Source organism: Calonectris borealis, chromosome 4 (assembly GCF_964195595.1).
Source record: "Calonectris borealis chromosome 4, bCalBor7.hap1.2, whole genome shotgun sequence".
NCBI lineage: Eukaryota > Metazoa > Chordata > Aves > Procellariiformes > Procellariidae > Calonectris > Calonectris borealis.
Window position 1 is genome coordinate 7867130 of NC_134315.1, and position 16501 is coordinate 7883630.

Consider the following 16501-nt stretch of genomic DNA (forward strand, 5'->3'; position numbering starts at 1 on the left):
CTTTCATTGCAGACTTATGTAACTTTGCCGGTGGTGACACAACTCGCTGGAAGTGATTTGGGCACGGATAAGGGACATCCACTGACCTATAAACAGAACTATTAAAATATGCCTTAAAATACCTAACGTAAAGCAAAGTTATATAATCACATTACCTTGTGTTGCAATACTGAAGCTACAAAGCCTTCATATGCAACAGAAGTAAAAAGCTTTCTATTAAAAAAAACCCTCAACTTTACAATTACTCTGACCAATTGTCCCCAGCCCCGAGGCCAGCTTTTTGTGCTTTCTGTAGGGAATCCCTTCTGGCCGCTACACTGCAAGGAAGTTCCTCCAAAAGCCCCTTGAAAAAGGCAGGTATAATAAAAGATGAAAATGCAGAGATGAACAATGGTCGTCCAAAATAAATATCAATATGAAACATGCTATAGCATTAGCAATGTCTCCGTCAAAGAAAAAAAATCAAACAATGTCAATTTTCAATTATGTTGATTAGACACAAACTGGGTAATTAGTAAATAGAATAATACAGGAAACATGATACGTTTGAGATGAAATGACAAAAATATTTCATAAAAGAGATGATTATAAATTAACTTCTCTTTCTCAAAAATTAAATTCTTGCTCTGCTATAGCAAACACAAACATGTTATGTTTTGCACATCAAAAAATAATTAACCTGTTCATCTAATATACAGATATTTTTCAGGAGAGGTTTCTTTTGAGTGATTTCTTTTTATTTGGAATTTAATTTTACCTCATGAGCTCCCCCCCCCCCCCCGTTATTCTTTCATTACTGTTTTTTTCTTTTGTTTTTAAAGATGCTGCCTGCTGCAGCACCCGTACAGGTGAAGACCCGGGTTCGGGTATCCGTCCCTCCGCCAGCTGAGCGAGCAGCGCTGCCAGCTCCCGCCTGGGCTCTGGTGCTGGCGGCCGCAGAGCCCGAGGGTGTGGCCGAGGCACGCCGCGCTCCAAACACTCCCGTCCCCGACCTGGCCGCAGATAGCAGCTACGAGGCGGCACAAATTAGAGGAGCCCAGGGACTGCCTCATATTCCTCGAGGAACCGGACAGGTCTCTGGTCAGGTTCAAAAACAATTTGAAGTTTTTACTTGTATCAACCATCAAACCAAGCCGAACATCAAAGGACAGGGACCCACAAGCACCTAAAACGATCTAATCCAGGGACTCGCAGCACCCTTTTCCACACCATAAACAGTTTGAGACACTCGCTCCGCTTCCCCCGCCCCGCAACGCCGCCGCATAAGGTCGTACATCAGTTTCAGCCAGCCAGCACTTGGATGCTGCCAGATTCCCAAAACACTTCTGAGCACATTAATCATTCGGGGAGATGGGCTGAGGATTACCGTGCCTTGGAAAAGATCCTATCGTAAGCACAGCTCAGAGATCCTACAACGCCCACCACAACTGGAAGTGCTGCTGCACTTCTCCAGTCTTCCCAGAGGAATACTGGTGAGGGAGCAAAGGGTTGTATTTTAGCAGAAAATGTTCATTTTAGATTTAGCTGTAATGCACGTTTGCTATCTTTTCCTGGTCAATACATAGATTCAAATGAATCATCATCTTTGCTCTGAAGGCAGTAGGAGAGAAAGAGACCCAAAAACACAGCTGGGAACTTCTGTCTTCCCAAACTGTAAATCCGTTGCTACGCTGTCTGGGAGTGAGAAAGCACGTGCGGCAGAAGGACTAAGGCTAAAGGGCTATGTACTACAACTTTTATCCTCACCTTAAATTTTAGGACACGTATTAAAAGTGTAACTCCATCTCTACTCTCCCACTAAATAAATAATTATGGGGCCAGAAGGTTAGGGAGCCTCAGATGAGGCTGCTATGTTGCTATACTGCCAACTGCTATGGGATTTGAAAGCTTGACACATGCTGGAGAGTATCACCTCATCAATGTTCCCAGCTGGCTTGGGAGGCGAAAACCTAAATATTACTCTTAAAGGCAGGTCTCTAAGTAGTCAACCTCTCCAGATAAGTTTCACGAAACATAGTTATTGCAAATGCATCGTAGGTAAGGAAAGGCAAAGTGGCAACAAGCAATTGTAGTCCAAAATATTTGCCTGGCTTTGAGTAAGTGTTATATTTCACATAAGCAAATTAAAGATCACGCTGCTTCTCAGCATCTTTACTTAAAAGACATTTAAATCTGTGCCCTTCCATACACGTACCGCTGTTCAAACTATTTACTTGTAAAATAAGCTTTTTATTCTTTTTTTCATTTTTACAGTATTCCTGTGACCAGGCACTTTGGGATAACATCAATTTTCTCCCCAAAAGGGACTACCCAGCCTAGTCACCGATCTGCGGTAGATGTTCTTATTTGATAAGGAGGGATTGACTTTACGTTTCAAAATGTTGGCAAGTGTGGTACTGTATCTGTATGATAACACTTCACAATAGCCAACCCAATCCTAATCTCTCGGGATCACACTTTTGGCTAAGTACTGCAACTGCTCTATTTACATTGTAAATAAAACAATAACTCTTAGAAACAGAGAGATTAGTAAATTGAAGCATTGGGCATTTGTAACAAAGGGCAGATGCTATTTATCTTTATGATACAGAAGGATAAGTCAAGAGCTAACCAAACTGACAAACATAAGGGCCCTTGTAATCTGTTTTGTCACACTATCAGGAACTCCACATGATGATAAAGTATCATAGCATATACAATATTTACGATGATGAGCTTTTTACACGTAGTATATACTGTGTGCTCAAAAGCTGCATGCTCCAGCTACTCCTTAACTACATATGACAACACTGAACTGAAAAATTCACAAAGGTGACGGTAGTAGTTTCATTTCAAAATAGTAGTTTCATTGACTACACTCTTCTACTGAGCATGACTGCAGCAATTCTCAGGATTCTTACTATTTTATTTACCGATTCAGTAATGAAATAACACATCCCCTGATGGAGAAATACTGGATCTACATTATTTGGGAGGTGGGGGTGTTTACAGAAGGACAGAGAACACACCACTGACTCTGCACCAATTTATGCCCTCGATGCTATTAAACAAACACAGAGAAACTCCATTCACATCCCAAGTATTATTTTACATTAACAATGACAAAAATGAGGGAACAGTTTAACTCTCTCTTTTTCTCCCATCTGTTTATGAATTGCAGCCACCCCATAAGCACCTATTTCTTGTTCAGACTGCAAAACTGCGGCAGGTTGGGGGCAGGCGGCTGTTCGTTTCACTTTGGTTTTAAATAGACTAGTGAATTGCAAAATATTTTGTCACTAGTTTACTCTTGGGATGGTTGACATAATAATAAACCAAAAAGGATATTTTTTTGTCAAACATTAAGGAATTCCAATATTGAAATCTTCCTGCCTCTGGGGGTCAATAAAAAGCAACGTTATAAAATACACTGAAGTTAGCAGTTTGGGCTGCTAATTTTACATGCCTGCTTCATCAATGCACAGCTAAAAATAGATAAAACAGATAAGAACACAGAACAAAGAGATGCACTGGACAATTATCTTTCTACTAGCATAGTCTTCTTTACAGTGAGCTTTTTAACCCTTTTTATTTATGAAGAATATAGATTTTTAAAGTGTTGCTCAATGGGATCTCAGTCTACAACTGAAATAATTTAAAATATAAATTTTATTTTTCTTAGTATTTTCTTGTTCCCTTTCTAGTGGGATACAACAATGACATTTAAAATATTTTAATAAGGGCATCAGGCTACTTGCCAAGGGGCTCAAATGCTAAATAAGAGTATTTACATCTTCTAAGACCCAGGAGGAAGAATCAGGGCGATACACTTGAAACATATATATACACCGCAAATATTATAGTTAATTTTAATTCACTGGGAAAAAAGTACACATTCACTTCAGTTTATTAGGCCTCATTATTTTCAATGAAGCTAAAGGGATGATTATCTTTAGCTGCTCCATCATGGCCTAAAAGCAAACATTCTTCCTGATAAGAACAACAGTTATTAAAATATAAGGTGACGTTAAATTGTTTAATTTAAGCTACAACAGGTGAAATTTTGAAAACCACCGCTGATAACAGTGTTTTCTACCATTATTCTGTCCAGATTGGTACTATGAGTGAAATCCTGACTTTTGATTTTAATTTTTTTAGAGGAAAACAAAGCAGCATAGCAGACTGACTCATATCTACACAGTAAACAGGCTTATTCTCTGCTTTGTAGCCTTCTTTTGGTATCATTTGCTTACAAAATGATCATGTTTATAAACAGAATCGACATTATGTCTCCTTATGTCTAGGGGAGGGGGAAAAAAAAAAAAATCACCTTCAGATTAACATGATAATTTATTCCAAGCAATTCTAGAGGCATATCTGTAACATCACCCCATGCATATTATTCATGTTACCTTAAAAACGAGCAGCAATCCATAAATGCATTTGCTAGCACATGTTTAAAAAAAAAAAAGGGGGGTGGGGGGGGAAGGAGAAGGGGAAGGAAAGAAAAAGAGAAATTCAAATCTACAGAGAAGAGCCTTACCTCTCTGATACATAACCCGTCCGCAGATGTAGCAAAATCATTTTAACAGCCAGGCCTTAAGCACTTTTTACAGCAATAAAACGCCGCTTTTAAACTTCCTGTTTATTGAAATATCAACACAGCTTTTTTTCCTCCATGGCACTTTACCAGCATTTCTCTGCAGCTAAAAGCCAGGGCACCGCTCAACCCAAGAGCGAACGGGACCGGGGAAAAAAACACCCCGAATTAACATTCTGGATGCAGTTTTACCGCCGTTTGACTATTTTATTTAAGGATGAATTATGCCCGCAGCCGACTTCCAGTCCCCTGACTGCGCCTCCCCCGCCTCCCCGCCTTTAATTTTTATTCCTATTTATTTTTTTTATTCAAATATCCCAGCTACCGCCAGCAGCCACCAGGCAAAGTTGGGCTGGCGATGCGGCCGTCAGGGGAGCCCCGCTCCCCGCCGGGGGGGGGGCTGCGCGGAAGGGCCGGCAGCGGCGGTGACGGGCACACAAAGCCCGGCGGTGGTGGTAGTGGTGGTGGCGGCGGCAGCGGCGGGGGCCGATCGTCCCCCCCCCACCCCCGCCGGTCCCCACCGCCGCGACCAGGCCGGCGCGACGCGACGCGAGGCGAGATCGTTACCTAGAGGCAAGCCCTTGTTTAGTAAGTGAGAACTTCCCATTGAAACGCTACGTCCGCGCCCGCCGCGGGGAGGAGGCCGGGGGGGCACCGCCGCTCCGCGACGGCGAGGCTGGCAATGAAAATACAAGCCGCCGCGGCATATGGCGGCTACTCCGTGGGCGCCCCTGAACTGAGGCGCCTCGGCGCGCCCCCGCGCGCATGCCCGCCCGCGCGCCCCCGCCGCGCGCACGCGCGCCGCCCGGGGGAGCGGCCGCTGCCGCCGCTGCCTCCTCTGCCGCCGCCGCCGCGGGCGGGGCTTCCGCGCCCCGGCTCGATCTCCTGGTTCTAGGTAGGCACCGAAGACGGAAAGAGAGAGGGGCGGGCGCAAGCGGGCCTAGAGCCTCACGCTTCATTCGCCGGCGTTTGGTTTGTGGTGCGACACGCCTGCACCGAAATCTCGACCTGCTTTGAGGCCCCGCTTTAGCCACTTTTGGTTCGTTTTGTTCAACTCCAACAAAGTTAACACTACCTGCATTCCACACCCTCCCTGACATCCCAAAACCTCGGCACTTCTGGGGTTTCATTATTTTTTGTGATTCGGCTAAGGCTTTCCCCCCTTATAAATTAACAGGGATGAAAAAAAACCCAACCCAGAACACTCCGATTCTGCTCCTGGTGTCAGTGAGGGTCAGAGCCCCCGTGCCGCGCTCGGCGCCCACAGCCGTCCCCACGGTCCCACCAAGGAAGCGGCATCACCGCGACCAGGGACGGCTTTAGAGGAAAAGCAGCAAATTGGCCAAATACCGACATTCTTCCCCATCGGGGATGTCCCACACACTCCCATTAAGTCCAAAGTGCTGGGCGGTCAGTGCCAGACGCTCTTCCATCCTCACCCTCGGTCCCTGCGTGCGAAAGCACCACGTTATCAATAACGCACTGCCCGTTATTTCTCGTGGAAAGCCCCCGCACCTCCACCACAGCCGACCCCGGGCGTCCCGCTCGGCAGCTCGCGTCCCCGCTCCCACACGGGGGTCCCGGGGGCGAACGCCCTGATCCGCTCCTTGGAAAGCCCCACGGACTGCAAAAAGGGCCAATTCTGCTGGAACCACACCGCCCGGCAGCACCGAATTCATCACAATTTACCTTGTATTTAAGGTAATCCTGCCCATCCTGCACGGGGACCTAAGGAAGTAACGAAACATCTCCCCAGCGCGGGGCTGATCCTCAGAAAAGGCCGCTGGAGCCAACAGGCGCCTTTTTGGGGGAAAGAAAGGCCAGGCCCGAACGCACCCAACGCCGGCCGCTGTGCCGAAGCCAGAAGCCCCGAGGGTCACGGGTGCCGGCGTCCCCGCCCTGCCCCCCGGCCCTCACGCAGCCCTGCTCGCCCCCTCGGGGGGACAACGCCTGCGTTCACTGCCAGGGGGAATAAGTAGAAATTCAGTATTTTGCCTCTGCGCTGCCCAAAGTGGAACCGAGACTGAGATTTGGGTCAAAAACAGGTGTTATCACCGAACCCCGGCCACCCCCTTTTTCCCCGCTCCGTGCCACCACACGGGGTCCCCCCGAGAGCCCGCCATTCGCCTCCACACCGAAGCGGCGGCGGCGGACGAAAACCAAAGTCGGCGCGCCCCCCCCCTTCGCGGCCGGCTGGGTCAGCTGACGGCGGCCCCGCCCCGCCCCGCCCGGGTGAGGGAGGGGGCGAGGGCGGCGGAGGCCCGCGGCGCCGCCATGGCCCCGCTCCGCGCCGCCGCCTTTCCCCCGGGTTTCTCGTCTCCTCAGCCCCGGGAGCTCCGGTTCCAGCCATCCGAGAAACTTTTAGGCCTCTCGCACAGCCGTCCCCCTCCTCCTCAGCCGCGTCCGGGAGCAGACAGGGTGTTCGCTCGTTCCGTCCCCTCCCCACAGACGAGCCCGGCGAGCGAAAACCCCATTTTTGGCTTTTTCCAGAAATAAAACGCTCGGTTTCTGTCAGCGGTGACGCCGCAAAGGGCCCCAAAGCCCGCGCTGCCGCAGCAGCGCCTCAGGGGTGCCAGGGGGCCCGGCGGCCCCTCAGACAGCGGCGGGGCGGGGGACGGGACGGGCCAACCTCCGATAAAACGAAGGTACCGGCGCTGTTTCCGAGCTCAGCGGTCAGTCAGGGCCCGATTCTCCGCAGACAGCGGGAAACGGCAACGCTCTTACCGACTTCCAGGCGAGGGCAAACGGGCTGCCAAGGCGGGCCGAGGTGCAGCGTCCGGCTGCCCCAGAGGAGCCTGGGGTCCCCTCGCCGGGGGGCAGCGAGCTCGGCGTACATCGCTCCGTGCCGCCGTCTTACTCCATGCCAAGCTCCCAGCGCCAAGTTCCAGCACCTCCTCTCACGGGGTTTAATCGTTTTGCGGGATGATCTGAGAGTTAATTCTGCTGACTGCACCGCTGAACCCGGGACCGGGGGTGATTTTTAAAAACTAGCGCACGGAAAGGGAGGGGGCAGACACGAAGATTTTGGAGCTTTTTTTTTGCGTTCTGCAGGATCGGTCTGCAATACTTGCCATACCCCTGGTGATAGGTGTATTAGAGGTAGCTAATACAAATAGTTACGGGGACTCTTGGGCAGCAAACATTAGGAATTCACTTTGACAAGTGACATGCCTGACACTAGGAGCAGATCATCTCTTCCGTGCTTCTATATGCACAGGCTGTCGATTTTTCCTGTGGTTTTTGGTTTGGGTGGGGGGGGTTGGTTGGTTGGTTTGTTCGAGAGGGGAATATTTGAACCCAAAGGTTATAAAGGTGGTTTCAGGCTCGAAGTTGTGTGGATTTCAGGAATCCATTCAGGGCACAAGTAAAGGATTTTAGCTTATAGGCAGCCTTCAGCAGCTTGGCTCCAGCTGCCTAATAACTTGATTTTCCCCATCATTTTCCAGGTAGTGTCCATTTCACAGGGTTATCTGGCAGGATCGGGAGGTAACTCCCAGGACAAGTTTATGCAGCCTCTGACTTTCTTCATTCTCCTCCTGTATTCATGGGAAAGCCTTTTGTGGCTCAGTATAGATGTCTCAGACATCCCTCAAACAACATAGTTTCTTTAGATTCTCACTGTGCATCACTAGGGCAGCATCCAGCCAAGCGCCTCATGTGGGGTTTGTATAAATAAACAAATTTGGTTTTAATCACTTTAAAGTGGTTAACCACTTTATTGCCACTTTGTAGATGTTAGCAAATATAAAAATATATACATATCAAAGCTGTAAGAAGAAAATAAAGATTTTTTTTTTCACTACTTAAGTTGCCATGTGGCAAAGTATCAGCAGGAACGAGCATTACGGGTAGAACATGCTTAAACCGCAAGTGCAGTATCTGTCAATACCGATATGGAAGTATCTCCGGCAAAAAATAATAGCAAAAAATGAAAATTCAGAAATGAAATTAGAGTTCAGTTACATTTTTTTATAGAGAAACATAAACAGATACAGGCAATGAGACCATCTCCTCGGTGAGGTTACATGACTGGGCAAATGTTTAGTTCTAAACTGGAACTGCTGCTTCGAGGAGGGAGGGGAGTGTGGTACAAAATATTATGACAAGGGGAGTGCTCTAAGTGAGGATAAGTTGGCATGATGAACAGATGGAGTATTCAATAACAGGAGGTTATTAATACTGCAGTTTGGTATTCTCTATGCTACTTCACGAAAGGATTCATATGCTTGCTCTTTTTCCTTTCTGATTGTATGCAGACTTAACAAATACGCATACTGTAGGTAACGCCGGACTTATTTCCCTCCCGGCGCGCACACCCCCCCCCCCCCAAATTCATGTTTCCTGGGAAAACATCAAGGGCTGGATCCTCAGCTGATGGTAACCGGACCAGCTGTGTTCCTTTCAATAGCGGAAAGCTGATTTGCACCTGCTGAAGGAGAGAGGTTATCTGACCCTGCTTCCCCAGGCAAAAGGTCTCTCCACCCTGCTCTTTGACAGCTGCCACGAGGCACCTGCTCTGGAGAATAAACTATGAAGACCCTCAGGATGGAAAAGAAAATGAAATAACCCAAGAGCGACTGAAGTTTTCCTTCAGAACACAACGCAATGCTCTTTCTGTTTAAGAAAACCAACCTCGCTTTCACCCAGAGTTCAGTCCTTCCCCCTACATGGCTTTCGGTGGCCCAGTTTTAGACTGGACATGAGAAAATCCAGGAGCAGACCAGCTTACTCCAGTCAAACCTCCCACTACCCCTGTCCTTTCACTTCCTGTGTTCTCCAGCTGGCCTCTGGGTCACCACACATTCAGTCATCTTCACATCTTTTAGACTATGACTTGTACAGCTACAATACAACTACATCTTCCACAAAACGTAACAATCCCCATCCTCTTATCACGTTTTGGCACTGCTGTTACTGCGATTATTTTTTTTTTAACAGTAATGTTACACAGCTGAGTGTCTTCTGTGTTTTGCACTAAGAATTATGGCGTTTTTCAAAGCCCCCAAACTGTTTCTTGGCTTCTTAGGAGTCAGCTGGAGGAGCACATGTGCTGAAGAGTAAATACATTGTTTTAAATGTATCTGTTAACAGCCATATGTATAATTTAAGTACAAGTTTTATTCCCCTCAGAATGTCTAATCATAAGGGCATGACCTTGGGCTTTCACAAATTAGATACATTAGGGTACGATATCTTTAGCAGATGTGACTTTGAAGATACTGGAAGAGGAAGTTTTAGTGTTTTACCGTATAAGCAACGAGCCAAGATGCTCACTGAATGCTCTCTAAAGTGAATAATGAGGTTTGACAATATTCTTACATCTAGATACTGAGATTGTGTACTTACAAGTTTTCCTTAGTTTGTCATAGCTGTGTGTGCTGGCTCTTTCACGGATGTTTTTGCTTCATTATCAAACATGCGTCATTCATTGTAACGGTTTTTAAAGCCATCGTTTTAAAAGCTTTGTGCATTTTTTAATCAAAATGTAAGATTATATTTCAAGGGAATATCTTCATTTTTGTGAACAGCAAATCTTGCAGATGCTATTAGGAGATCCTAAAAGGGATTTATGTCAGAAGAAAAGAAGGGTTGAATAAAGCAGGCCCAACATTTAAATTTTATCCTAAAAATAGATCTTTAAATTGCGTAATCAAAACAATTACCATTATTTAAAATCTGGAAAGAAGAATTCGTTTGGATTTAAATCTTTCCTTAATTCTTTCGCTCCAATCCCGAAAACCATTTGTTTATAAAACACACACATAGAGATCAGTCTACTTTCATTTTGCAATTGCATATTTTAATTAGAGCTGCTTTTTTTTTCTGTATAACTTCCTCTGTGTGAAACTTCCCACTGTAGGAAGTTAATGCCTTCTGGTTGATGTGAAAGAGAAAGGCCATTTTGGACAAACATTTTCAGCAGGTTCTGAGGGGAAAATGGAAAAAAGAATAATTGACAAAAGGGAAACATTTCATCTTTAAGAAATGGTGGCCATCACAAGCAGGAAATAAAATAAAGGACCTTCTTCTACTGTTAAAAGGAAGGTCTGCTGAAGGATCAAAGTCGTGGATTAAAGTTCCACTTAATGAACAAGAAGTTCAGCTGTGTCAAACATTCAAAGTCGTTTTTGAAATGCCAAATGTGCATTGCTCCTTTCTCGGAACGGAATGGCTACACTAGCTCTGTGCTGGAAATAACAGCCGTACAAAAGTGAAAAAGCTTGCAGTGTGCTGAATGAAGGGAAGAATAAATTCCCTTCAAACCAGTGAACACAAAAAACCTCTCTCCTCTGATGTTATCTGTATTAAGTGACTAAGGGATTTGTTTCTTTATCTCACCCTCTTCATACAAGTGCTAAAAACACAAGAACCAGGGTGGAATTAAATCCTCTGCATTTTCTGGTTATCGTGAAATGAGAGGTATCATTTTCCATCTAGTCAGGAGGAGTTAACAGACCATTTCCAGGAAGGTCTGTGTTCTGGCTGAAGAGAAAAAGAAGATAGAGATGAACAGCAGAAGAAACCTATCGAGAACCATTAGTGGATGTCAGCCATTGTCCATCTGTTCACAGTGGAATAAATCCAGACCTGAAGGAACAACTGCAACCTGCCCCATATGGCTCGCTCCCTTCTGCGCTGGCAGGGCTGCTTTGGGGATTTGACATTGGATGAGGTAAAGGAGAAGCAACGCAATCTGTGTTCCCAGGAACGAACAGCCAATTAACATGAAAGAACAAAAAGTGGGTTAGTAACCCAGGGGAAGGTTTTCTCCTTCTCACCTGTCTGAAATCTTGGAGCTCATTCAAACTGTGTACATTGCAGAGTTACTATGCTGAGGCTCCTACTACTAATGAAGTCCTTAAAAATTTAACCTTAGTTACTAAAAAAATTATGTGGGCAGTGGATAGCCCCTCAACTGGCAAGTGAGACCACTGATCCAGCTGTCTCCCAAAGTGTTAAAGAAGGCATTTGGAATATATTACACTAAAATTTCCATTAAAAATTATAATGCAATATACTTTCAACATAATGAACCAGCATGACAACATTCTGCACTTACTTTTATGGAACTGGATTGTAGCAAGTTACTATTGAGAAGTAATTTACTTCTCAAGTTTTAAATCAGTCTGGGCCTGGTCATGAAGCAAAGTATTATTTTTTAGATGATTAAGGGCAGTAGGCTCAGTCCCATACAGAATAGTTATGACATGTGATTGTCTCTTTAAGATTATAATGAAAAATAGGTACTCTTTGTGATGCTGCATTCTGTATGCAAAGAAACAGACATACATATTAAAGCCAACTGAAAGGATCAAAAAACTACAAGTTTGTAATAGATTCAATAACCTGTTTGGTGGTAGCAATTCCACAGGTAATACGGAGAATAATTAACCATCCAGTGGCCCTAAGCAGAACCAGTGGATGTCCTGAGTGAACCTGCTGTTGTGGGTACGTCTTCAGTCTCAGGACAATCTGCTGAGAAACTCAACAGATGCAGAAAATCCAATTCAGAAGTAATGTGCAAGAGGTACATTCGCCTACACGGATCAAGGGCAGGCCACTGCCTACGCCACTTCCAGAAGAAAGGAGAGAGCTGCTCAGGCTAGAGGCTTGATCTCTGCTCTAGCTCTGAAGGCATAAGCAGTTCAGATTTGCTAGTGTTACTCCAAACATGAAGTGATTATCTGCTCAGAAGTGGGATTAATTATTCTGGGCTTGGCACCACGCTAAAGCAGCAGTAGGGGCATCTCTAGGAGACGCTGTACATTCATACCAATTTGGACTGGCAGTAAGTTAGTGGTCTCTGGCTGCAATGTACTTTGCACTCTTATTATCCTCTACCTCCTCTTCAGTTCCCTTATAACACACTTGGCATCTTTTTTTGTCAAAATTGCACAACAAGTAGCCAGGAAAAAAAGCTATAGTTGGATCAGAGATAATTTGAAAGTTGCTGAACAATTGTATTTGTACTTATAGACTAGGTGGTGTAAAGAACATTGTACTTCCTTGCTTGAAACACATACCACAAAACTGAGGACCCCCTCAGGAATGATAAAAAAGGGTATCAAATCAAAGCAACGTCTCACTAAGCATTTATCTAGAGACTTTCCTCTCAAACTAACCACGAGGCGTACCAACCTGAAAAACTAGCAAGGATACTAAAGGATGCAAAAAGAAAAACAACGTTTGTTACGGGAAAATGTCCATTTGCTGTCAAGGACCTTGCGCACAACCATGCACTGGGATTATATACATTTATGACAGTGAAAGGAACTCGCTCGCTTTGTCAAATTTACTTGGGATGATTACAAGTTATCAGTCTTGAATTTCATCCTCTTCCAAACTGAACACTGCTTTGTACCATCATGAAATACTGCACTACCAGCACTCCACTATCACCTAGCGCTAAGATAAGAGAATGGTTCCTTACTGAGCAAAAAGTGAATCATGACACTAGTTCCTGAGACACACAACATCTCCCTGGCAGTGCCTTGCCTTTCACTGACTGATCATATCCGCATACAATTAAAATCTGGTAATGCTACACCGTAACGCTAGTCAGCATCTGTACACCATCGGCTAAGCACTTCAGTAACCCGCACTTTGCACAGCAGCTATAACAAACGACAGAAAACATTTGCACATCAAAAAACCTGAACGCATTTGTATGAACATAATAAAAACTACCTACAGATAACTACTATAGAATTTAATGGACTATAACAAAAAGTGTAAGCTCTAACTAGATTTTTTTAACTTGTTTTAATTTCATTTTAAAAGTCGTGTATCCAGAAATTTGTAAACAAAGTAAGAAAAACATCTCCTTAACTATGTAAAAAAAAAAAAAATCTCAATGAACAGCCCTCGTACTCTAAGAAAACAGGAAAATTAGAGTGGAGAAAAACAGCAGGAAAGAGATGGGCAGTGAAAATCAATTCCATAGTTACAACATATGGAACAATACACAGGCTAGGCAATGCATAACAGTGAATGGTCAATGAATGATTTTAGAACAGCAAAAAAACCCCCAAACTAGCAAGGTTTCACGAGTAAAACACATACCCCATTGGCCACAGAAACACATTTCATATGTTGTCTGCCTCCATATAACACATTAATATTTTTATACCCCTGCTAATATGTATATATTTTATAGGCAGTTATTGGGAGATACACCTTTTTTCTTTTACTAAACCAAAATAAAGACTCTTGTGCAACTTTTTTACTTCCCATTCTCAAGAGTTAAAACTCAATAGCTGAAAAGTAAACTGCAAGAAATCCTTATCCCTACGCAAGACTCTTAAGATACCATGCAAATCCTAAAGGACTTCAGTTTACGTGCCAACTTACACAGCGATATGAAAAAAAAATTTGAAATAAATTGAAAAAGCTCCCTTTGTATTGCTGTATAATGTAAAGAGAGAAGCGGACTGTTATCCTAGCGAAAAGACTGCCTGATCATATACTTATATTGATATAAGATACAGTTTCACCGTAGAAGAAAAGTCGATTCAAATAGGTGATAATCAGTATCAACAGATTTACTGCTACTTGAGCTGATATTTATTGCCAAACACCCTGACTTACAGACTAAGGCAGCACTGTGCATTAGGATAGGATGGTATTATTTCAAGATTATTGGGTACACTTTCCAAAGGCCTTACCACATTAGATGAAGAAAACGCTGCGGAGATACACGTCTCATGAAGATGTTTGCTAAACCGTTGTCTTTGGAATGGTTCAACTCCTCTACACAGGAAAACACTATCTGACAGGGATGTTTTGTTGAATTTGTATCGCAGCACAGCACAACTGTGGTCCTACAAGTGTCTTTTGGGAACTCCATCATCTCACGACGACCATTACTCTCAACAGCAGAATCGTCGGTGCGATTTTAAAGATAGTTACTGTTGTGCCAGGCAGGCGCTGGCAAGGCGGCTGGGCTGGTAGATCTGCAGTATTTGCGATTCATGATGACATTGTGGAAAGCCCACAAAGAGTTCATCATGAGCTATAAACAAAAGGCATTAAAATAAATGAAAGAACTTTCTATGATAGTTTTAAAAGGTAAATTTCCTAGAACAGGATTTGGAACATTATGTCAGCTTCTGAAACTGGTTTCAGTTAATGCACCATGTTGCTTATCTTACTCTCTTCAGTTTTTTTTTCATTTATTTCGTCAAGACAATTATTCAGTCTCTTAACATATGCTGTCTTTTTTATGAAACAGGGTGTCTCATACTGCTTTTGTGTAATGAACTATTACTTTTCACTACAGTGATGTGCCATTTGAGCTACCAGGTCACAAAAAACATAACAAACAAACAAAAATATGCAACACTGATGCAATCAATAATTTTAAAGTTTTCATTTTTATTATTCTTATTAATTCTAGGGAACATCTTAGGGTATACAAAACCTAGTCTTTTCCTTGCTTCAAATTCTTACGTTTTATTTGAGTTCTATTTATTCCTATGACCAGCAGAAGACTCATTGATATTAGAATCATCTTTTATTAATTTGTATTACTTTATGTACCTGAAAGAATGATCACAGTACAGGCTTGTACATCGCTATGGGAAGAGTAAAGTTCAGCAGACATACACAAAAAGGGAAATACTTCCATGCAAACAGATTGGGTTCTTAATTAAAATGATTTGATACGCCTTATGAACAGTACAAGTTACATCACAGATGATGAAGTTACCTTAGGAAAAATGTACTTTAAATTAACTAATGGAGGCTAAAGACAACTGAGCTGTAATAATAAGTAAATGTATATAGATAATGTATAAATAATTAATTAGCTTTTCCTGAAAGACCTGGAAACAAATGAGAATACTTTGTGTATTGTTGTACTGTGCTAATCTCTAGCTAAAGTGGCTTCTGAGACCCATGACCCAGAAAGGTTAAAGTTTGTGTCTTTCCCAGAGGCTGCACCTTCGTGATTAACATTACAGAGAAACCCACATCAGAAAGAACTATCACAAGAGAGGAATGAACAATAATTCATGTAGATAATAAATAGTCCAAGGAAAAAAAACCCACCCTACTTGGGTTCAATAACAGTATTTTGAATGTTCTTCCTTTTAAGCACCACAACTGTAACGTCTACAAAATACCAAGTACTGAGAGGGAAGGGATGATTTTTTGTTTCTTGAGGTTTTACAATCACAACCAGGGTTAAGTGTTCTCAGTCTGTTCCCGGATCTTTCCTAACAAGAGATTTCCAATTGTGCTAAAATCTATGGATGTTTTGAGGTGTAGACAGATGTCTGTGAGGCCATGGGCTCAGGTCATCAAACTCATCTCATTTGTGACCTAAGCCTGGTCTCTTGGCTCTCTTAAAAAAAAAAGGGGGGTGGGGGGGAGAAGAGGGATGGAAAGGACACCAAAGAAATTGTTTGCTAATTTACCTAGAAAACCGTTCTAGTTAATTTTTAATCTAATAGCACACACAGATTGCAGTAACGTACAGCCAACATGATGCACACTGAGAAGATATGGATTTGGTCACCTATCATTACTACTCCTCACAGTATAATTATTGTTTCTGGCTTTATTAGCAGGCAACTGTCTATTATTTCCTGAACATCTAACCAACCAAGTTTTCAAGAAGTCATGTTTAAATCTCATTTCAAAGGCAGTTGTACTGCACTAAGTAGGTGAAATTGCTTAAATTTATACATATTTTACATAAATATTTATTTATCAATGAACGGTTCAATTTCTCAGTTCTTTAAACAACCAAAGAAAGAAGTGCCACGCTGATGCTGACATCGTTTCTACTGCTTAAGGGAAGATAAAATTGGGTCTCTCAAAGCTGCGGGCAAAATACTACAATGGATAACAAATATTCCTTGTGTATACATGATTGGACCGGCTGTCTCTGTTGGGCGCTGACTGTATGTTGTGGGGCAC

The 16501-nt window shown here is 43.5% G+C and overlaps 1 protein-coding gene across 18 annotated transcripts in view; it reads right to left on the reverse strand.

Annotated features, from left to right (window-relative positions):
* CTBP1 (C-terminal binding protein 1) overlaps positions 1–16501 on the reverse strand; it is a 251247-nt gene that overhangs the window by 65188 nt on the left and 169558 nt on the right. Inside the window, exon 1 of one of the 18 annotated variants that reach the window (XM_075148525.1) lies at positions 5147–5375. The exons of 11 other annotated variants lie outside the window; for them this stretch is intronic. Coding sequence is in view for 2 of the 7 variants with exons in the window: in XM_075148513.1 (XP_075004614.1) it covers positions 5147–5186 (40 nt within the window). In the remaining 5 variants the exon portion in view is untranslated. Of the gene's footprint in view, positions 1–4522; positions 5020–5146; positions 5376–16501 lie in introns of those variants that run through there. 6 more of the 18 variants (XM_075148518.1, XM_075148513.1, XM_075148517.1 and 3 more) reach the window with 6 other exon arrangements.